This window comes from Lynx canadensis, chromosome E2 (genome assembly GCF_007474595.2).
Source record: "Lynx canadensis isolate LIC74 chromosome E2, mLynCan4.pri.v2, whole genome shotgun sequence".
Lineage (NCBI taxonomy): Eukaryota > Metazoa > Chordata > Mammalia > Carnivora > Felidae > Lynx > Lynx canadensis.
This window is the reverse complement of record NC_044317.1, coordinates 13,704,882-13,729,396: the sequence shown is the minus strand read 5'-3', so window position 1 is coordinate 13,729,396 and position 24,515 is coordinate 13,704,882. Positions and strand designations below refer to the sequence as shown.

Here is a 24,515-nt window from a genome sequence, read left to right as displayed (position 1 = left end):
GAATAGATACTTAATTTTATCAAATGTTTTTCTACCTCTATTGAAATGATTGTAATAATTTTCTCCTTTATTCTCTTGTGTCGAAAATACATCGTAAGTAAAAATTTTATTGAATTTGAGTGTGTATGTGGGTGTATTATGAGCACATAGCTTGATGAATTTTCACAAAGTAAGGATACTCATATCACCACCACTCAGATGAAGGAATGTAAGATACAACATTATTGGCATCCTGGAAGCTTTGTTATGTCCTTCTCTGTCATTACCTCTCCCTCTTCTTCAGAAGAACTGCTAATCACAGGTTTATTTTTTCTTTATTCAGTCTCATATCACTGGGATACCACAGTATATACTCTTCAATTTCTGGCTAATTTAAGTCAATATATTAAATTTTGAAGATTTGTGTTGTGCTTAGTAATAGGTGGTTCATTTTTATCGTTGTATGGTATTCCACTGTATGACTACACCACCAGTTGTTTATCCATTTTACTGTTGATGAGCATTTGGCTTTTCCCACATTTTGGATCTTATAAATGATGGTGTTATAAACACTCTTGTACATTTCTTTTAGTGCACACGTATGCATTTCTATTGGGCCTACACATAAAAGTGGAATTTCTAGGTGATAGGCTATGCCTATGTGTCTCTTTAGTAGTAACTGCCAGTTTTCTCAAGTGTTTGTACCATCATACTGCCATTAGCTGTGTGTGGGAATTCCAGTTGGAATTGCTAATACTTGCTAATGCTTAACATTGTCAATTTCTTTAATTGAAATGATTCTATTGGGAGTGTAGTGTTGTCACGGTGTGGCTTAATTTTCAGTTTCTTGATTTCTAATGAGGTTAAGCAACTTTTCATGTTTATTAGCCATCTGGTTATCATCTTTTATAAATTGCATGTTTATTTATTTATTTTTTTTTAATTTTTTTTTCAACTTTTTTTTTTTTTTTTTAATTTATTTTTGGGACAGAGAGAGACAGAGCATGAACGGGGGAGGGGCAGAGAGAGAGGGAGACACAGAATCGGAAACAGGCTCCAGGCTCCGAGCCATCAGCCCAGAGCCTGACGCGGGGCTCGAACTCCCGGACCGCGAGATCGTGACCTGGCTGAAGTCGGACGCTTAACCGACTGCGCCACCCAGGCGCCCCTAAATTGAATGTTTATGTGCTTTGTCCATTTCTTACTGTTTTGTATAAGTTCATATATTCTGGAGATTAGTCCTTTATCAGTTATGTGTATTACAAATAATCTTCTCCCATTCTTTGGATTTCTTTTTCATTTCTTAAGGGAATCTTTTGATGAACATGTTTCAAATTTCAATATGAGTTAATTTATCGGTTTTTAAATTTATGTTTTGTATTTTCTGTGTCCCATTAAAGAAAATTTTGCACTCTTCAACATCGTGAAGATATTCCTCTTGGTCTTCTTCTGAAAACATTGTTTCAACCTTTCATATTGAGAGCTTTGATACACTTGGAATGGTGTATGATAGGGATTAAATTGATATTTTTCATATGGAATATCCAGTTAACCCAACACCATTCATTGAAGAGAATTTCTCTTCCTCAATGCTTGTTAGTGTTACCTTTGTCATAAATCAAGTGATGATATATTTAAGGATTTGTTTCTGGGCTTTTAAATCTGGTATATTTGTTTTTATGATAAATCTTGTGCTAACATTTCACTATTTTAATAGTTGATAAGTAACAGTATATGATATGTAGTAATATAATAAATCTTGCTGCCTGATAAAGCAAGTCCTCCTATCTTGTTCTTCAAATGTATCTTGTCTATTCTTGGTCCCTCTGTTTTACATATAAATTTTGTAATCAGCTTTTTAATTTTCAAAAAAATTTTCTACCAGGATTTTTTTTATTGGATTGCATTGAATTTTTAGATCAGTTTGGGGAGTATTTGACATCCTTAAAATATTGTCTTTCAATTCATGAACATGGTATATTACTGTATTTACATAGGTTTTCTTTAATTCCTCTCAGTAATATCTTGTGGCTTTTCTGGTTGAAGGTTTTACACATCTTTCATTGGATTTATTTCTATGTATTTTATGTTTTGGGAGGCTATTAAATCATATTGCTTATATATTTTATTTCCTACATGTTCATTGTTAGTACCTAGTAATATAATTGATTTTTACTTGTTGGCCTCATACTCATACTTGTTGGCCTTGATAAATAATTTATTGATTCTAACTTCTAATAGTTTATCTATAAGTTGTTTTGAATTTTCTAAATGAACAATTTTTCTTCTTATGACAATTTTGTTTCTTTTTAATGAGCTTCTGTTAAAACAACTTTGAATTTCTGAGTTACACCCAATTTGATCATGATGTGTTATCCTTTTTATATACTGTGAGTTTCAATTTGCTAATGTTTTGTTCCTTTAAAAAAAACTCTATCGTTTATAAGACTAGCCTATAATTTTCCTTTCTCCCACCATCTTTCTTAGTTATATGAAAGTTATGCTAACATCATCGAGTTGGGAGACATTAATTTTTTTTTCTTTCCTTTAGGAGAGGTCTTATAATATTTGATTTGTGTCTTTAAATGTTTGCTAGAATTTGCTTGTAAAGTTATTTGGGCTGGAGTTTTCTCTATGAAAATGTTTTACTTACAGTTTTAATTTATCTAATGGTTACAGAACTACTAAAATTTTCTTTGTTTTTGTGCTACTTTTGATAAATTTTATTTTCTTAAGTACTTTTTAATGTACATTTTCCCATTTATTGACATACTATCCATTTGTTATCTTTTTACATAGTTCAGTTTCTGTTGTAATATCCCTATTTTCATTCTTTATCTTGGCTTATTGTAACTTTTGTCTTATTTTCTTGATCATGCTCATTAGGTATTTTATCAATTTTATCAGTCTTTTTAAAGACTCAACTTTTGGCTTTGTTGATTCTGTAGTATGGTTACTTTCTATTTCATTATTTTTTGCTGTTGTTTTTGTTATGTCGCTTTTTCATTTGTTTGGACTTTCTTTCTTTCTTTCTTTCTTTCTTTCTTTCTTTCTTATGTTTGCTATTGCTTTTCTAAATTATTGAGATGGTTGCTTACATCTTCACTTTCCAACCTATACTAAGGTGCCCCAGGGTGCAACTATAAACTCACAGGGCATCATGGGATATTCTAAAATTTTAAGGAAACATGGCAATACTCAAAACCTGTTGGATACTACACAAGCTAATAGTTTGAGATAATTCATAATTTCAACATTAGATCAGAATGTCTTGTTAGCTCTTCAGTGCCTCCAAGCAGATATTTGTTGATACAGTTTTTCTTGTTATTTTAATAGGGGGATTGGTTCAAATTATTCACCATTGACATAAATGGAAGTTTTGGGTTGGTGTTCTAATTAGCCTATATTTTTTTAACTGAGGACAAAATCTTCTACTTTGTTTTGTATTAAACAAGTTGATGGCAGTGAGAAAGAATGAAGTCTGGCCATTTGTAGCAACGTGGATGCAACTGGAGAGTATTATGCTAAGTGAATAAGTCAGGCAAAGGAAGACAGATACCATATGTTTTCACTCTTATGTGGATCCTGAGAAACTTAACAGAAGACCAGGGGGGAGGGAAAGGGGAGGAAAAAGTTACAGAGAGGGAAGGAGGCAAGCCATAAGAGACCCTTAAATACTGAGAACAAACTGAGGGTTGATGGGGGGTGGGGGAGACGGGAAAGTGGGTGATGGGCATTGAGGAGGGCACCTGTTGGGATGAGCATTCAGAGTTGTATGGAAACCATTTGACAATAAATTATATATATATATATATATATATATATACACACACACATATATTTATATGTATAAATACATATACATACATATACATGTATGTATACATACATATATATTAATTACATATATATACATATATACATATAATAAACAAGTTGATCACAGTAACTTTACTACTTATAACAATTATTGTTTATAGTAGTTACCCCTTTCTGAGTATTTCCTATGTTTTTAGTGTTAGTATCCATAGGTCTATATAGTATTTTCATATCTTCCCCAGTCATTTCTGCCACTGTGTGACTATATAATGAATTTATTCTTTCAATGCAGTTTTCAGGAGTTGACCTGGATCAGGCATTATTCCAGCCCTTTCCATCAGAAATTGTGTTTCAGAACTATACTCCCTGTGAAGTCTATGAAGTTCCATTGGTTTTGAGAAACAATGACAAAGTGAGTATGTTTGCTGAATGTACCTCTCATGGAATATAAAAAGGGATTAAATAAAATGGAATCCTGTAGGATCTTAGATGAATTCTAAGAAAATAGTTGAAAACATTCCCTTTGACTATAAGCTTAATGAAGGCAAGACTGGGTTGGTGTGTTCATACAGGTTCAAGCCCACATCAGTGCCCACCAAATGGTCAACTCCCAACATGTGCAGTAACATTTTTTGAGTAAAATATTGGTTAGGGAAATGTCATGAAGTTCTTATGTGTGACTGGTTCGAGACAATTACTCTTCATGCTTACATACTGTGTGTTAGAGCCACTGTTTCCCACATGAAGGTATAAACTCTACTCATATGAATTGAGGTTGTTCAGCCAAATTATTTATACTTTATAAATTGTATTTAAGAAAAAAATCTCCAAAAAAAATGGAGTTCCCATTCTCCTTTTTCTGTCTCCTCCCTTCTACCTCAGATAGCCTTCAGATTTTGTCTATAGATAATTTTGGACAGCTTCTCCCACTGTCTATACCTTGTCCTTTTCTGGTTGCCCCTGAATCTCTTCTCAATCCATATGCCTTTTCTCCCCAAGAGATAAATTAGGGTTTACTTCAAGAAAAAGGTATTAAGTTCCTGAAGATTTCCTGGACATGTAACAATAATGGAAGAAAGAATAATGTGGGAGGTCAGCATGAAGCACAGTTAAAGTGTGAAAAGTAGTCAGATGGGGAGGAAGGCATCTGAGAGATGCTAAACTTCAGATGTGAAGGCAGGTAGGAATACCTCAGGAGTTTGAGAGTGTGGAGACAAAAAGCCTAGCTGTAGGAGAAAAGAAAAAAAATAAATGAAGACTATGCAAGAACACTTGCAGTTATATTTGGCAGTAACTCATTAAAGGAATCAGTGATGCCTTTCAGAGATCAATGGGGTGATTTAGTGGCAGCAAAGTCAGACTCTGAAGAAAATGGTGTATTTAGTTCTTGGCAGCAGAAGTATTAGCAAGAGAAGCTCAAGGGACAGAAGTTAAAAGGGTAGTCAGAAGAAAGAGAATCTGAGATGCTCAGGATTAGGCCCCTAGACCTCAAGAAGAGATACTTTACATACACAGTAGGGCTCTCTCTTTTCATGTAGGACTGCCAACGAAGTCACTTTGTCACTTCCACTTCTCTTTTTCCCTTTTGCCATGACTTTTTGACTCTTGCTCAGGTATTTTAAGGCTATTAAAGAGAGAGGAGCTAGCCCAAGGGTACTTTGGCCACTCCTGCTCAGCCCTAAATAAGACACGATTCCCAGCAGGTATATATGAGCAAGTAAAGGGTATAGGGCATGTGTCAGTTTTGTCTGCCAGAGGGCACTCACTTCTCATGGGTAACCCAACACCTCTTGGTTAGATGCTGCTGTGCTGTTAGACCTCATGAAAGGAGGGTCCCCCTCCAGGGAAAGTCCAGCTGCCAAAAGCAGATAGATTTCTCTAGCCTAGAAAGGCTTGTTCTTGGGCATGTGACTCTCAGGACCCTTGTACTAGGTGGCTGATAAAAGCCTGCTTCTCTACTTCCTTAGCTCACGGACTAGTAAAGAACTGCTGGGATAGAATTTCTGTGCTGTTCACTATTTATTTGCTTCCTCATTGGCATTGAATGCAAACAACGGAGACCATTTGGTCCTTATTCCTCTATCTCCCACACACACAAGATGAAAGTAAGCTGTGAGCACTCTACAAGCCACAGTGCACTGTACTTGGGATATAATTATTAGCACCCAGACTCTAGAGTCAAACTCATCTGTCTCCCAGCTGCAGACCTTGGGTAAGTCACTTCACTTCTCCGGGCCATGGGAATACTAGTAGTACCCATTTCTTTTTTTTTTTTTTTAATTTTTTTTAACGTTTATTTATTATTGAGAGACAGAGAGACACAGAGCATGAGCAGGGGAGGGGCCGAGAGATGGAGAGACACAGAATCCGAAGCAGGCTTCAGGCTCTGGGCTGTCAGCGCAGAGCCCGACGCGGGGCTCAAACTCACAAACCACGAGATCATGACCTGAGCCGAAGTCGGACGTTCAACCGACTGAGCCACCCAGGAGCCCCTAATAGTACCCATTTTAATAGGTTGTTTGGAATATTAAATGAGGTAATGCATGTAAAGTATTCAGCTCAGCACCTGTCACATAGGAAGCACTAAACCAATATTATTGTTAGTATTCCTAGGGTTGTTGGTGTTTTCCTTTCTAGTTTTTTAAATCCATAATTATGCTCTTACCAAAAGTATTCCCAGCAGCTTAAGTAGTATCATTCTGCACATTGTAAATGACACTGCACATTCCCCTTACCAGCCACTCCTGTTGGGCTCCTATCAGATTTGCACACATCTCTTCCCTGCCTCCTTACTTTCTAGTCTTAAGATCAGCCTTAAGTCTGATCTTCGGCATTTCTTCTTCCCTTGCCCATCTGGATTTCAGTTTTGAGAGATTGTGGGGGTTTTGTTCTCATTTTTCCCCTGAGACTTCTCAGTCATACTTAACTATATTCACTTTCTTTTGCTCCCTTCAAGTCTTAAAAAAAAAAAGTCATCCCTTTCCTTATGTCCCTAGAACCTCTAGGTTCTCCTCACATTTATATTTCCTTTATTGCTTAGACTGTCTTTGTTAAACAGAGAAGCATACCGTGGGCGAGGCAAGTAGAGCAGAGGAGGACTTGAAGAGAATGAAACTGTCTGAAGCCACTCTGACACTGGCCTGGGGACCCTCTGCTGCTTGCTCTTTGTTCTTGTGCACAGTGGTGTATACTTAGGACAGTCCCCAAGAGGGAAGGTAGAGTGAGGCTGGGACTGGGCGAAGCTATAGCACTTAGGGAAAAGTGTCTTGTTCCCCTTCTGTAGAATGGGAGTCATAACGAAGCTCAGGGTTATTGAGAGGATTAAGTGGCTCATCGTGTACGGCTCATGGTAGATGGTCCATAGCAGGAGAGCAGTAAGTGTGATTTCTTCTCCCAGTGCAGTCCTCAAATGATGGGAAATCGAGCTGATCTCTACCATGTGGGTGGAGTTTTAGCTGACCACGAGGTCCTTCTTCAAAGATAGTCCCATTTAAATGAGAAAATGAACAAAGGCTTTCAGTAATGATAACAGTGAATAATAATTAAAAAAAAAATAAAGCTCAGATGCACTGAATGAGTCATCTTGTCTCACATTTGAGGAGACAGAAGTTAAGCCTTGACCTAGGTCGAGTGGCTGGTAAGTAGTAGATGGAGATTTCCTGGTGGACTACAAAGCCTGGGCTTTTGCTTTTGCTTTTTCACGGGCAGAGTGGCCACCGTGGTGTGTTTTTCTTGCAGATTCCAAGGATGGTGAAAGTTGTTGAGGAAAGTTCACCTTACTTTAAAGTAATCAGCCCCAAAGACATTGGCCACAAAGTTGCTCCAGGAGTGCCGTCCATATTCCGAATCCTCTTCACTCCGGAGGAGAACAAGGTAAGAAAGTGGTTGCGTACTTGCCGTTAGCAGTTGGCAATTCCAAACATTCCTGGAGGCGTTGGTAGTATTGCCGTGAGTGGTATTGGTTGCAGTGTTGGTGGTTGTGTTGCTGACGGTGTTGGTGGTGTTGAGGGTGGTGGTGTTGGTGTCGATGGTATTAGTGGTGGTGATGGTGGTGGTGGTTAGAGTGGTGGTCAGGGTGGCTGAAAGGAGGGGATAGTGCACCACTGGGGATGAGAGAAGCATCATCAACCAGAGCTGAGGGCTTACATGAGCTGTCAGCAGCCAGGGTATAAAGAAGGGTGATCCTTCTGGGTGCTCCGCCAACCCTCCTCCCCACCTCAGCATATTTTTATTTGAGTATCAGCCACAGGGTCACCAAAAAGGAACCAGTGTGCTTCAGATGCAGTGAGCCAAGGCAAAGCATAAAGATTATGGCTTATTGGAAGTTTAGGATCGTAGTTAGTTGCATCCCTCCTCCCTGGATTCTAACTAGTTCAGGAAAGAGACCCAAGATCCAAATATTGATCACGGTATTAGTCTCATTAATGGCAAAGAATGTGGCCAGTACCTGAGGCCTGGACAGGGCATCCTCCTCCCCAGTGACTGGCAAATAAGTGGCCCTGAAGGGCTGACACATGGATAGCTCCACCCAAGCTTGAGTGGGGCAGCTGCAGCTGAGAGCAGAGACCTGCCTGGTCTGCTTAGCCCTGTCCGCACCTAGGCCGCTAGAAAGAGCCTGAGTTCAAAAAGAGGCCTTTTCCCTGCAGTACCATTCCAGCTGTGGGGGAGCCAGTCCATCCCCAAACCCTTCTCAGTTATAGAAATTCCAGTTCCTCCTGGAAGGAAGGACCAGCTACGGGGGACTGAGTCTAGAGGCTTCCTCCCCAGCCCTTTTCCAGGAGTGCAAAATTGTGAGTTGAGTTTTCTTTTCTATGGGCCAAAGTAGGGACTTGTGCAGAGGAGGAAAGGAGTTTTACCAGCAGAACCAAAGGAGTCGGGTTGAAAAACAAGACTCAAATAAGCATGACAAAATGTCAGTTTATTATATAGTGTTAATGGTATGTGTGCTTATCTGTATTGTGCCGTTAGGGTTGGACTCAAAACATGATAGAGACAGAAAGTACTAGCTTTGAATCCCTGCTTCTTCATCACTCATACAAGTCAGCTGCTGTTAATGCCATTACTAGTGTCCCTGCTACTATTGCTGCTCTTTCTACTTTTCTGGAGAGCAGGAGTAGAGAATATAATGTGGCCTGCCACTCATGTATCACTGTAGTGAGTGGTTAGAAATTCTATTAGAATGATGCTGCTGTTATTATTTTTTGACTTTGTGGTAATACTATTTAGTTCTCAGGTTGTGCTTGTTATGGACATGTAATTTTGCTTGGGGTACTATTGAAATAAATGAAAAGATAAAAGTTCCAGAAGTTGTGGTGGTGGTGGGCAGGGGCGTTGATGTTGCTGTTATTTTGTTATATGTTATCAAAGTCCTTTTTTTTTTTCCTTGAGTGTCTGTATCTGAATACTGTCTGTGAAGAGAATGGTGTCTGGATTGAGTTTGGGTATGAAATTCCTACACTGTCATTTCAGTAGAAAGATGATTAGAAGCCTCTGTGCAGCTTGAAAAATAGAAATAGAAAGTTTGTTCTATTTGCTGAATTGGATTTCCTTATTTTTTTTCCTGTGATGGAGAAAAAATGTCTTCTGTTGGATAACTACCTGTAGGTATTATGGCTGGGAAATGGACACATGGAACTTTCTTAGGAGGTAGAATGTTCTATATTGTGATAAGTGTGTGGGGTATACGGATTAATTCATTTGTTAAAATTATACTTTTAATACTTATGCCTTCTACTGTATCTAAATTTTACCTTAAAAACAATAAAGTAAAATAATAACAATGGAAGGGGGAAGAAAGCGTTGGGTTGAGGTATAGGTGAAGCCAGAATGGCAGAGTGTTAATATTTGTTGAATCTGGGTGGTGGGTATATGGGGTTTGTTACACTCATTTGTTTTCTCTGTGTATGTTTAAAACTTTCCCTAATCAAAAGCTAAAAGTAAAGAGAAAGGTTTTATTACTGCTTATGTATACAGCAAATAAATAGTTGAAATGTATCTTAGGTATGTTTGTATTTATTATATAAATATGAAATGCTAACGTTCCTATTGAGGATTATTACTTTGCTATATTTTGTGGTGGCTTACCTTAATCTGGCTTTTTTATTCCCTCTTAACCTTTCCATTTCACCAACACTGTCTGTCTGTTGGGAAACCCCTAATTTAAAAAAATTAAGTTGTAGTTTGTTTTACTGTTTCTTCTAAGGATTTGAAAGTTCTCAACAGCTACATGTAGGTATGAGGAGACACAGAGTGAGAATCTTGGTTACCTATGAGAAATTTAAGTATTCAACTTTGGGTACATTAAGATTTTGTGTTGGATTTGGACTCTAAGCTATAATTTACATAATATGTTTTTCTAGAACATAGTGATTTCTCCTTTTGCTGACTGCCTTAGACTGATGGTGAGAATTTGGGGAAGCCCCTGCTGCTAGTTTTGGTCCCCCTTTCCTGCAAAGGTCCTGTTATACTTGCACCATCAGCAGGGCCCTACTCTCAGTAGTTTTTTTCAGTCGTCTGGGCATCTGCATTTGCTCACTGTTGGAAAGCCATCAGGGCCATGCACAGAATGACCAGCTAGGATTACCCATGCTGCCTTTAGTGCTGTTCCAGAATGTGGCAGAGGACTCAGATTTATTTTAGGAAAAATAGAAGTCAATCTTTTCACTGTGTCACTTTTTCTTCAGTTGGCTAAATTGATAGCCAACGTACATATGTATTTCTCTTCTTTATCCCCTGCTGATCTGAACATACTCCATTCTCATTTACCCTCCTCACATCTGGAGGGTGAGATATGTAAATTGCAGCATGCCACAGGTTAATAAACCGGTCCCCTTTCAATTGGATTTTCAGCACCCATGTATATTAGCATGTTGAAGATGATAATGTAATTTACATTTTTTCCTGTCATCTTTTAATCTGGCTTCCTGGGGATTTAACTTGTTAAGAATGCCAAGTGCCCAGATAACAGGTGCAGCAGGTTCACTTTGGCTTTCCGTATCTCTTCTTGTCACACAGACTTTAAAAAAAAATGATAGGATATGTTATTAATTTAATAATCTTAGTGTATGTCAATGTGGTAGAAATAGAATAGTCAGTGTTATCATAACACTATAAAATTCTGGAGTCTGACACTTTTCTTGACCTCTTAAATTTGTATGTTTATTAAAGGGAGAATGAAAAGTACTAGGCTTTTGTAGGAAAGCAAAACTGGGTACTTTCTTGGACTTAAGAAAGCATCTGTTTACTATAGAATTGCCATATGGAAATGACTGCGGTAGTTTGAAGAGCAATTTTATTGCTCAGTTATGTTTTAAGGAAATATATAACTTGTGGTTAAAATAGTTTTCCTGGTTTGTTACTATGAAATTTAAAAATTGTGGTCCAGGAAGACTAGAAAATGCTACTGTATTTAATGTTATCTAGGTATACAACGATGATGAACTATATTGCCAGAATTTTTAATTAAATTGTAGACACCATAAAATTTTCCACAATTAACCATTTTTTTTGGCAAAAATTATGATAGGGATTTTGTTTTCTTCCTGTCTAGAATTAGCCCTTCCTAGCCTAGCGCAATGCCTGACAAATAAGAAACTTGTGGTAAATATTTGTTGAGTAAGACAAGTAAGTAAAAGTTAATCCCGAGAAAATACAAGGTTTCTTCAACTTGAGGATGGCCTACAGATGATAAAAGCAAAAGCATATAAAAAGGGCTCAAATATCTTTTTGTACCATGAACGTATTAGATTTTAGCTTTTTCTTGTTTCTCTCCACTTAATTACATATCCTCAGTGAGTCTATGTCACTACTTTTTAGCATTCTGGACTTCATAAATATCATTTTATAATAAGCCTAATGAGGATGTTGGGAATTCTCTTTATGAAGAAGTCTTGGTAGTTTAGGATCTAAATAAAGATATTAAAAATGAGTAATATTCTTTCATTCACTCCGTGCCAGGTCTACTTCTGTGACCCAGGATCCACTGGAGAACAAAACAAGCTTTGGCCTTCATGGAGCTTATGTTCCTCAATGAATAATGAGCAAATGTGTAATTTAATGTCAGATATTGACTTAGTAGAGAATAGAGAGCGATGGGCTTCTGTTTCTTATCAGTAGGAGGATTCTGTGATGAGGTTACATTGAGCAGAGAACCAAATTAAGCCGTGCAAATACCAGAGGGAAGATATTTGTTGGGGAGAGGGAGTAGCAAGTAGAAAGGCCTGTGACTGAAGCATGCTTGACAGCAGGCGCAGGGAAGTGAGGAAGGCACGTGACGAGTGGAGGAACCTGCTGGAACATGGTAGGAGACCAGGGTGCAGAGGGCAAGGTCATGAAGGGTTATAGAAACCATGCAAAGTGCGATAGGAAGCCACTGTAAGCTTGCTTATGGAAGCTTGTACCCTATGTAAAACCAGAATGAACTGTCATCATCTAGATTTTCAGGTTACCTGCACATGACCAATCTTGCTTCATCTATGCTGCTCCTGCCCAGAGGATTTTGTAGTGAGTCCCATACATCATATTATTTTCATCTGCAAGTACTTCATTTTTTGTCTCTGAAAGATAAGGACCCTTTAAAAAGTGAACATAACTACAATACCACTATCACCCCTAAAAAATGACAGTAGCTCCTCAATATCATCAAATATCTAGTCACTATTCATATCTCCCTAGTTTAAATATATATATATATATATATATATATATATATATATATGGTGTGTGTGTGTGTGTATATATATATAAATACATATACATATATATATACATATATATACACACACACACACCATATATATATATATATATATATATATATATATATATTTTTTTTTTTTTTTTTTTTAACTTGGCTTACTTTAATCAGGATCCAAACAAGGTGTTGAATGCATCCCCAGCAGATGTTCTCTGTCCCTTCTGTTTCCTATAAACTGGTAGTTAGATCCAGAGACTTGATTTGATTAATATTTGACTTTGGGAGGGGGCAAGAATTCTTAGGTGATGTGGTACTACCTATTGTATCACATCAAAAGGCACAGAGTGTCTGTTGTTATGTTTTGTTTTTGTAATGATCCAATGAGGATGACGAGGTGCAGCTCATACAGGAAAGATAGAATAAATACTGAATCCTTTCCCTGTATCTACCCCAGAGGGTTTTGAATACGAATGACATCTCTGCCTTACATTTGGGGATTAGTCTGGTTGCTGCACCGAGGATAGACTGAAGGGAGTGTGAGGTGTAATAGCTAGTGGCCCACCCTTAACATCCGTTTTCTCTTTCTTCATTGGTAAGAGAATCCCAAATTTCGATTGGATTCACTGCTGCCTGAAATAAAAGATTGCATTTCCCCAACCTTCTTTGCAGCTATTTGTGTCTGTGTTTATCAGTGAGATGTGAGTGGGACTTCCAAGCATGTATTGACAAAAGCTGACTCAGCATGGAGGTGCTTTGTTTTGTCCTTCTGCCTTTTTTTGGCCTGTAGCCTGGCTGTGAGAAATAGCTGGCATCCTAAGAATTACTCTGCTACATGGGGTGACATTGAGGATAGATGCTGTGTGCTAGAATGGTAGAGCAGCAATTTAGGAATTTGGGTCCCTGGTGTCACTGTGGAGCCACCATAGCAATCCAGCCTGCCTACTTCCGGATTGGTTTATGATAGAGAGAGAAACATCTGTCTATCTAGTTTAAGTTGCTCTGATTTTGTTCTGTTTCCTGGCATGTGTAGCAGAACTGAACCCTGATGAATACAGGGATAAGAGGCTATTGTAATAGTTTGGGTAAAAGTGGTGGATGATTTGGATTAGGGTGGTGACAGTGAAAGTGTGGGAAGTAGGTAGATAAAGGATATACATTTTTATGGTAGAGCTGTCAGGATTTGTTCATGGATTGGATAAAGGGTATGAGAAAAGAGTCTAGTTTGATTCATAGTTTTTTGACCAGCACTGACCGAATGGTGGCACCATTTGCCGAGGTAGGGAAAAGTGGAGGGAAAGCAGGTTTGTGAAGCTGGGTGGGAGTAAGGTAGGGAATCAGAACGATTCAGGGAATATGTTTTGGGGTTTTTTTTAGTGTTTATTTTATTTTAGAGAGAGAGAGAGACAGAGCATGAGTTCGGGAGGGGCAGAGAGAGAGGGAGACACAGAATTGATAGCAGGTTCCAGGCTCCACACTGTCAGCACAGAGCCTGACACAGGGCTCGAACTCACAAACCTTGAAATCATGACCTGAGCCCATTGGATGCTTAACCAACCGAGCCACCCAGGCGCCCCCGGGGAATCTGGTTTTTATACGTTAAGTTGGATCTTCCCTTTAGACATCCAAGTGGAAATACCAAATAGACAGCTGGACACAATTATCTATGGCAAAAGGGAGATGTTGGCTAGAGATGAAGATTTGAAAATCATGTAAAAGATGACACTTTTCACCAAGAGGTGGATGAGCTGATGTTGAGAGTGGGTGTACATAAAGGAGATGCTGGTAAAAGGAGGAGATGCCAACAGAGGATGACACAAAGAGGAAGGGGTGGTCATGAAGTAGGAGGAAAATCAGAAGATTACAGTGCCTTGGAATCACAAATGGATACAGCATTTCAAAAGGGAAGGAGAGATCAATTTTGGATTACGTCCAAAGTTATGGAGAGTCGAATTATAAGGATGTGGAATGAGCCATTGGATTTGGCAACACCATGAGTGACCTTGGCAGAAAGTTTCTGTGGAATGTTGTGTACAGAAGCCTAATGGGATGGGTTGAAGAGAGAATGGACAGCAAGGATGTGGTGATATTGAGTGTAAATAATACCTGTGAGCAGTTTTGCTGTGAAGAGTAATTGGAAAAATGGGGCAGTAGCTGGAGGTGGATGTTGGACTCAAAAGTAGATTATTTAATATTTAAGAGGAAGCTACTTATGCTGATGTGTGAATGTTCAATAAAGAGGGAAAATTGATGTTTCAGGAAAATCATGGAGTGAGCTAGAAAGATTGAGATCTAATATATAAGTACAAGGTTTAAGCTTAGCAATAGGAGTGAAGGCAGAGTACATGGGTATAGGTATAGGTGGATTAATAGATCTAGGGGTAACTTGGAAAGCAAAAAGTTACAGAGGAAATTAATTACCTTAAGTGGGCAATTTCTACATGAATCATGAAGTAACCACATTATCATTGTACACTAAGGATAAAAAGGGTCAAAATAAATATGGAAGTCTCAGATCTCTTTTCACACCAAGGGTCATAGGTCATTCTCTTTGAATAGATGGGGAAATATAGCTACCGCCAGGAAGCTGAGACCCCGCTAAGTCAAATGAAGAGTCACAGTGGTAGAGGATAAGGCCCGTGGTGCCTGACCAGTCTCATTTTTAAACTTATTAGAACTTCAGAGCTGACTCTTCTCTTTTGAAGGATGAGTTTCCGATTGAGAAGATACTTTAACCCTTTGGGGAATTGATAGCATTTTCTGGGGACATCAAGTATTAAATTCACTGAGTCCTAGTCAAATCTAGTTGTAGTTTTACTCTGTATGAGACATTCTCCCATGAAGTTTAGGAGTGGAGAAAAGGCAAAAAAAAAAGAGGGTTGTGAGGGTTTAACCACATTGGCCATGCTTGCCTTTGCCTCGAGGGTCATTTGCTGCAGGAGAGGACACCATTTTCCTTTGCTGGAGACTTTAAAGGACAGAATTATTGCCATGTTTACTCTCTATAATGGAGCTAATATAAAATCAAGATTCATTTTTTTCTGCTTCTCAGAAAGTTAGATCTTCCATTTTCATATTCTGTTGATGTTTTTTTAAAGTTTGCGGGCTAGGCAGGTTGGAAGGAAGGCAAATGGACAAAAAGTAGACTGGATGTTTCATCTGGAGAGCATTGTTATAAAAGATAACATTTTAGGAGAGAAAGTGATTCATAGCCATGTCTCTCACAGTAGAGGGGAAAAGCTTGGAATAAATATTTTGGCTCTGAACGGTGACCTGATTGCCCTGAATCTAAATACAGTGGAAGGGAGTATATAAACTAAAGTGATTGCTTAGTTTGAAGGCTGACAGAGTCTCCCCGGGCATTACATCTGAATTAATTTTCAGTCAGTAGAGCAGTATATAATTGTATTTTACATAATCTAATATAGTCATATTAAATATAGAACTTCAGAGATTAGAAGACATTTTTATGGAGTTGTTTAAAGAATTCCTTCATATTCTTTTATGAGTATGTGAACTGATTATGATAAAAACATGTCATTCAGATCAAACTTTAAATCTTCCTCATTTGGAAATTTGAGAAGTTTGAAAATATCTTTGTGAATATTTCAATTAGCCTTCTAAACTACTTTAGGCTGTCTTCAATTCCTCATAGAACAAGGCAGAGAACGTGTAAACACAGAATAAAATAAGACAAATTACTTTGGGATCACATCTCATTCTGGATTCAGTAGCATCTTTTTTCTTTCTCTCAAATCCTCAGTTAATAGGAAGTTTCCACATGTGCCAGAAGCTTTCTGGTTCCTAATTCCCAACAAAAACTTTGCTTGCTGGGTTTGATCCACTAAGAAAAAATGAAAACAGTACTTATCTCTTTAGGATTCTGATGTAATCAGAGTAGATTATTTCGTTGGTGAATTCTGTGGGGTTTTCTAGGATCAAGTGTGCTTAATGTAATTTGTACTCCCTTATGTCTGAATAGCATAATTTTTGAGCCTGGTATTAACCGTCTACAAACCGGAATCAGTTGAAGAGCTGAGTCCAACAACTCAATTTTAATACATTTCATGAATACTTCCCATTAATTTTTATTACTTGTTCCTACCTTAAGACCTTTACATTTGCAATTCCTCTTTCTGGGAACAATCCATTCCTAGATCTCACTTGACTGGCTCCTTTTGCTGTTCAGGTCTCCACCCAAAGATCACCTCCTCAGGAAATCCTCCTTGGTTGTTCTCGCCTAAAGCAGCCCCTTCCAACATTATCACTTTACCATGTTTTATTTTCTTCAAAGCTCTTGTTGCTTTCTGAAATTATCTTGTATTATTGTTATTATTATCATTAGGGTTATCATTATTATTATCGTCACAATAAGAGGAAACACAAGTTGAGTTTTTCCCATATGCCTTATACAAATCATTATATTTAATACAACATTTTAATGACAGCTAGCATTTAAGGAGTGCTTGCTACTCACCAAATGCTAGATGAAGCATTTACCACCCTCTGCTAGGTCACTGTCCTGTTTGCCCGGACTGTTGCAGGGGCTTCCTAACTGGCCTCGGTTTTCGCATTTTAACCTCTTAGAGTTCTCTGCCCACATAGCAGTTAGTGATCTTTCTAAAACATAAATCAGGTCCATCATGATCAGCTTTCAGCATTAGATGCTTTTGGCCTTTTTCGGGTCCCAACTGGCTTACAACGTCTGGTGCGATCTGGCCCCTACAACCTCGCTGCCAGGTCTCTAACCTCTCCTGACCTCTGGCCACTGGCTCCAAGTCACACTTTGCCCAGAGTGCCATCCATCTGCGCATGGTTCAGGTCTCAATTTGCTCAGATCTCTGCTGAAATGTCACTGCTCACAGAGGCCCTTCCCAAGTGTGCCATGTGAAAAAGCAAGCGAACACTCTCCATCCCCTTCTGATGCTTCATTTTTCACCACTCACTACTGCCCAACATTGCGTTACTCATTTCCGTGCACTCAGCAAATATTTTTTGAATGTTTACTGTGTCCTAGGCCCTGTCTAGGTACTGGACATATGAAATCAATACAATAGCCAGAGTCCCTGTTGACGGAGATTCTAGGGACAGGCATACACTAGACTCAACAAATAGGTAAAATATATGCTATGTTGGATGCTTTGGGGGCAACTAAAGCAGGAGGAAAGGCTGGGGAGTGATGCATAGAAGGGGGAGGAGTAAGTTTAAAATAGGACTGTCAGGGAGGCCTCAGTGAGCCTTGCAAAGTCCTGAAGGAGGTGAGGGAGTGAGCTATATGAGTAACTAGAGGAAAGCGTGTTCTACACAGAAAGAACATTGGGTTTGAAGGCTCTGGAGGAGGAGCAGTTCTAGCATGTTCAAGGAGCAGCAAGGATGCCTGTTGTGGAGCAGAGTGAGCAATCGGGGGAGAGGCTCTGGCCAGAGAAGTGATTTGAGCACCAGGCTGTAGCATTCACAGGCCTCATCCTGGGACACTGAGCAGAGGAACAACCTGAGCCAGACCCCTAGGGCCCTTGTGTGGAAAACAGACTGTGAGGGAACAAGAGCTGAAGTAGATAGAGTCCAGTTGCCCAGGAAAGATAGGAATGGCGAGGGCCAGGTGGCAGGGCAGAGATGAGAAGTGATCATGGTCTGGATGTGTTTGAGAGGTCAGTTCTACAGAATTTACTGAGAAATGGAGTAATCAAGAATGCCTCATTCCAGGGTTTCCAATCCAGGCCCCTGGAACAATGGAGATAGCAGTACTGAGACAGGGAGGCAGTGAGGAAACAGTCCATGAACAGGACCTCAGATGGCATCGTGGAGGCTTTGTGGGTATGAGAAAAAGGCTTCCCCTCTGGGCGGATGTAGTTGGAGCCAGCAGAGTGGGCTGGATTTCGGCCCCAATCCTCCTCGACGGGGCATCTGTGCCAGTGGCATTAATCTGCTTAAGTTTGTGACGTACATCCAGTGAGATGCTGACTGGGCAGCTGGGTGTGAGTCTGGAGTTCAGGGAGACAGAGAGACTACAGGTGCACAGGGCTCTGTCACACGAGCATTCCTGACTCTTTTATCTTTATATTTCTTTTTATATGTATTACATTGTATATTAGATATGCTTTATTAACTTTCCACGATCTCCATTGTTATGTAAGCTTGAAGTGATCCGTGTCTGTGTTTCCTGCTTCATTTGCAAACCGAGCTCCGTACCTGGTCCCTGAACACTTAATAAAACATGGTAGAATAGATAAACTAATCGGGGAGACCACTGCTTTATACTCGTCCTGTGGGTTACGTGAGATGGAGTGCACCCCCAGGTTTATACATCAATCTATATGTCATACATCCCCATTCCCACTCTATACTGAAAGCCCAAAGCGAGTTTTTCTAAAACCTCCACCTTTTATTACCATTTACTACATGATTACTGAAAGGAAATTTAAATTCGATGTGGACTTGACATTTACCAATATTGCCTTGCTGCTAAATGATGGGAAAACTTAAAATGAAAAAAAAAAAGCCTGGTTTAGATAACAAATTCCTCTCATAGCAACTTTTGAGCTTCTGGTCTATTCTTGGGACTGTTAATACTTTCCTTTTATATTTAGTTTTGTTTGTTGGTGAACATTCCATTTTTACTTTTTCTTTGGTACATTGAGGATGAGAGTTCTATTTTCCTATCTTATGAAATGTCGTGAAGGGGCAATTTAATTCAGCTTTTCTGTTGCATTTAAATCCAAGACTGGGGAAGATATATGCCTTGGACCTCAGCATTTTTATTTAGAATTGTCAGTGATGGCCTTGCATGACAGATGAGGTTTATTTTATTTTTAAAAATTTTCTTAATGTTTTTATTTATTTTTGAGACACAGAGAGACAGAGCATGAGCAGGGGAGGGGCAGAGAGAGAGGGAGACACAGAATCCGAAACAGGCTCCAGGCTCCGAGCTGTCAGCACAGAGCCCGACATGGGGCTCGAACAGATGAGGTTTAAATTGGGCTATGTATCAGTTAGTTATTGTATATAGTAACAGACCACGCCCGAACCCATTGGTTTCAAATAATAAATATTATTGCTCACGAGACTCTGGTTCAGCTGGTCTTGACTGGGCCCACTCATGTGTTGGGTAGGCAATTCTGCTCATCTGGGTTGGGCTCTCTCACATATCTGGGGCTATAGGCTGGTCTGGCATGGCTTACATGTCTGGGACATCCGGGCTCTCATCCTGCAATAAGCTGGATGGTGTTTATTCACATGGCAGTGACAGGGTTCCAAGAGCAAGACTGGAAATGCCCAAGGCTTCTTGAGGTCTCAGCTTGGAACTAGCACAGCATCATTTCTGCCACATTCCATTGGTCAAAGCATGGGATGGAGAAATAGACTGGCTACACTCATGATGGAGAAGCTGCAAAGTCATGTTGCAGATTATGGGCTTAGAGAGACCATAAATTGGAGCCATTAATATAATGGCTTGAAGGATAAATAGGTCTAGAAGGAGGATGTGAGGAACTGGTGTGAACTTCCTCTGATCTAAAGAAAAATGTGCTTCGGGGCCTGGGTGGCTCATCCTTGTTAAGCATCTGACTTTGGCCCAGGTCATTATCTCATGGTTTGTAAATTCAAGTTCCACATGAGGTGAGCTTGAGCCCTGCTTGGGGTGATCACGAGGCCCTCTTGGGGTGAACATGAGCCCCTTTGGGTAAAACATGAGCCCCACTTCAGGTGAGCCTGGTTGTCTCCCTCCCCCCTCCCCTTTCCCCCCTCTCCCCCCGTCTCTCTCTTCCTCTCTCTCTCTCTCCCCACTCTGTCCCTCCTGGGATTATCTCTCTCTCTCTCATTCTCTCTCTGCCACTTGCTCACTTGCACCCTCAATCTTTCTCAAGAAAGAAAGAAAGAAAGAAAGAAAGAAAGAAAGAAAGAAAGAAAACTTGACCCTTGACTGGTTTCCATCTCACCTCCTAAACACATGAAGCATAAACTTCTCCTGACTTGTAAATGTTGACACTTGAACTGTTCCCTTTCTCTCAGCAAAGAGTATCTCATTGAAAGTACATCTATAATTGTCTTGAGAAGCTTTCACAGAGTATATTAAGTTGTTTTGCAAGATAGCTGGCATATGGCCATATTTCTTGCACAGTTATCTTGATCATGTTGGCATTTCCACAAATAATGATTGTACCCTTCTGTCTTAGGATTATGCCCATATGTTGACCTGCATAACTGAAAGAGAAAAGTTTATTGTACCCATCAAAGCTAGAGGTGCACGAGCCATCCTAGATTTTCCTGACAAGCTGAATTTTTCCACTTGCCCTGTCAAATACAGCACTCAGAAGATTCTGCTGGTACGAAACATTGGCAACAAAGATGCTGTGTTTCGCATCAAAACTCATAGGTATGCATTCCTTCAGTTCTTGGTTTTGATTGATTATAGCTAAATCGAGTCATCGCAAGTAATTTGGTGGAATAGCATTCAGGGTAGAATTGCTTGTTACAGTCTCTGGCTGGAAGGCAGAGAGACCGTACTGAGGTGGGCCAAACTTCCTCTTCAGCCAGAGAGGAAACTGAAATTCAAGGTTACCTTTGAGTGACCTCGGGTTTAGGTAAAGATGTTTTTCTGAAATGTTGATAAAAGTCTTTCTATTTAGCATAGAGAAATCTATTAATAAATATTTGCGTTTTGACAGGGAATTTTTTAACTGGCTGTATATCAGTTTTCTGTTGCTAATGTAGCAAGTTATCACAAACTTACTGGATTAAAGCATCAAATTTATTATCTGGTATTTCAGTAGACCAGAAACCTCACTGGGTCAAAATTCAAGTGTGGGTGGGCCTGTGTTCTTTTCTGGAGGCTTTAAGGAGAATCCATTTCTTTGCCCTTTCCAGATTCTGGGGGCCACCCACATTCCTTGCTTCATGTGCCACATTCCTTGGCTGAAAAAAAAAAAGGGAAAAAGTGTAGTAGCTGCTTCATAGGGTTGTTGTGAGGAATAAATGAATCGTTAAATGTAACCTGTTCACACACAGAGGGTGCCTGGCTGGCTCAGTCCATAGAGCAAGTGACTCTTGATCTCAGGGTCATGAGTTCAAGCCCCACATTGTGTACAGAGTTTACTTTAAAAATAAATAAATAGGGGCGCCTGGGTGGCTCAGTCAGTTGAGCGTCCGACTTTGGCTCAGGTCATGATCTCACGGTTCGTGAGTTCAAGCTCCTCGTAGGGCTCTGTGCTGACAGCTCAGGGCCGGGAGCCTGCTTTGAATTCTGTGTCTCCCTCTCTCTCTGCTCCTCCCCTGCTCACACTGTCTCTCTCTCAAAAATAAATAAAGATTAAAAAATTTTTTTTAATAAATAAGTAAACAAACAGACTGTTGGTACATAGAAAGTGCTATCTAACTAGTGGGTTTTGTTGTTGTTGTTGTTGTTGTTGTTGTTGTTGTTGTTGTTTTCTTCTTCAGATGAACTATTGCCAGTGTATACAATACAATGTTACATGACAAAGGGGGATTTGGACTGCAGATATAATTAAGGCTGCTAATCAGCTGACCTCAAAATGGGGGAAATTATCCTGGATTATCTGGGTGGGCCCGTGTGTCCTTTAAAATAGAAGAGGGAGGCAGAAGAGTTCACAGAGATGAAAGTTAAATAGAACTCCACCTGCATTGACTTTGAGGATGAGAAGACTGAGGCATAGTTGTACAACTATACAGGTTGTACAGCTTTGCTCAAGAGCACATAGATAGTAAGGGAAGGAGAGGAATTTATTCTGGTTATTTATGGAGTAGCTATAGTGTGATAGACACCAAAACGATGACACAGGCCTTGCTCTTGAGGATCTCCCTTACTAGATGGGTAAGAACGATTGTCATGGGGCATATGCATGGTGTTAAATCAGTGGGGCCATAACAAGAATGACCAGCTTGGGAAGACAGGAAGCAGAGGGTCAAGTTCTTTTCTATGAATTTGTAAGAAGTAATGTGTGTATTGGTCTGGGTTGTGAACTCATTTTCAGAAAGGTATTATCTATGGAATCCTTTGCAAGTTAAGGGCATGTCTCTCCAGAAAGGATTAGCATTTGCTTCCGCTTAGTTCCTAAACGTTAGACTGTGTAGATTTCTCTTCTGGTAATTTGTTGGCTTAGCGGTTCCTGGACTGATAATGTATAGTCAAACCTCAAACCTGCATAAGACACATGTCCAGAGTTATGAATTCTCTAGAGAAACTTTGTTTCCTTCACTTAAATCAAGACAGACATTTTTCCTTGTGCTAATGGGAGAATGTTTTAGTCCTTTAAGTTTCCCCAGTGTATGTGGGGATTTTCTTACCTGTCCCCTGACTTAACAGTCTCAAGGTTTTGTCTCCTGCTCTAGCAGGGCTATTAAAACCTAGGCTTTGGGAGGAGTTAAGATGGAAGAGAAGTAGGCAGACGGTGGGCTGTCCTTGTCCCTCAAACACAGCTCTGTTGAGGTCACATCATTTGGAATATTCAGGAAATCAATCTGTGGACTGGCAGAAGGCTCTCTGTGGTTGCAGGGAGACAGTATGACAGGTGCGGGGTGTGTGGAAATGAATTGGAGAAGAGAAAAACGGCAGTGCTGCAAAGAGGGAGGGAACCTATCCACAGAGAGACAAAAGTGAGAAAGAGAGGAGTTGAGAGAGTGCGGCATCAAGTTCATACAAGAGGAAAACCTCTCCAGATCACGTACTGCGGAGAGAGAAGTACTGCGTGTCACAGGTTTTTTGTTTTGTTTTTTTTCAAACAGCATTTGGAGCTCAAACTCAGGTTTTGGAAGTATGCGACTTTGGAGCAGAGCTGTGGTGTGCACTCCTGGGGAGAGGGAGGGAGCTGGCTTGAGAGTGCATAGCATGGTGTGGGGATCTCCGGGTACACTGGGAAAGAACATTCTCCTTCGTGGAGTACTTTTGGAAAATGGTATATTGCCTGTCCAAGGACAAAAGACCATGTAGGTGCCAGCAAAAGGCCTTTCATTGGCAAGGGACAGGGCGTATGACCTTTTTGCTGCTTTTAGCGGTGCTACATCATAGAGTCCTTGCACCATGCAGACGTGGGGCTGTTTTTCAGCAACAGAGGACTTGAGACACAGCGTGAAGAGCCTCTACTCGAGAGGCAGTTCGCGCAGTGCCAGGTCCTTTAAGACTTTGGGTTTTGAATCCCAGGTGTGCACCAAAGAAAAAATGCAGGAAAGTTGTGGCACAGGGCTCACTATTCTAGGAGGGATGCTTGAATAGCGGGGGTGTGAGATCCCCTGTCTGGGAATGAAAGATTGGGGCGGTGCCATTTTTCCCTCAACACTAACACAGTGGGACTTGAGGGAGCAGCACAGCGACCTCCAGTGGAGGTGGGACCCCCTTACATCAAACCTGCCCCTCTGTGCCTGGCAACTGCTTATTTACTGGAGCAAGGTTGACTCTGAGCCTACAAGGAGCATTTCCTCCAGAAGACCAGCACAGCCAGCACCCGGCATGCACCATGTGTACTGAAAATCAAGTGCTTCAAAACAACCCCTGCAGTTCTGGTGGAAATAGAACCAGACTTACCTTTTTCCTCCACTTCTTTTTCTTTCTTTTTTTCTTTTGGAATCAGGCTCATAGCTTGTTCTTATTTTTTTTGTTTGTTTTTCCTTTCCTTTTCTCTTTTTATAACTCAGTCTTCTTTTTTTCTTTTTCTTTCTTCTTCTTTGAAATCAGACTTATAGTTTTTTGATTCTCTGGTGTTGTTGTTGTTTCCTTTCCTTTTCTCTCTCTCTCTCTCTCTTTTTTTTTTTTTTTTTTTTTTTTTGGATCTGGCTTTCCCCTCTTTTTGCCAGGCTTATTTTAGCAAAAAAATCAAAGAACACCTAAAGATCCAAACACTCTCCACTGCAAGCAGGGAGGAGCTCTGCAGAAGACTGACCAGTGGGATAGAGCAGCCAAAATAGTGCACGCAGCATACACCAGAAACACTTCTGGAAGTTCCAGGCCCTGGACAGAGCATGACCCCTTTTTAAGATAGCATTACTCTCAGTTGCAGGAAACATAACATGCTATTTA

At 39.9% G+C, this 24,515-nt stretch overlaps 1 protein-coding gene across 4 annotated transcripts in view; it reads left to right on the top strand.

The window, feature by feature from the left end:
- Positions 1–24,515, top strand: part of HYDIN (HYDIN axonemal central pair apparatus protein) — a 378,288-nt gene that overhangs the window by 50,448 nt on the left and 303,325 nt on the right. For all 4 annotated transcript variants that reach the window (XM_032591379.1, XM_030298918.1, XM_032591380.1 and 1 more), the window contains exons 4-6: positions 4,091–4,210; positions 7,537–7,671; positions 20,662–20,861. In XM_032591379.1, the coding sequence (XP_032447270.1) occupies positions 4,091–4,210; positions 7,537–7,671; positions 20,662–20,861 (455 nt within the window). The remainder of the gene's footprint in view (positions 1–4,090; positions 4,211–7,536; positions 7,672–20,661; positions 20,862–24,515) is intronic.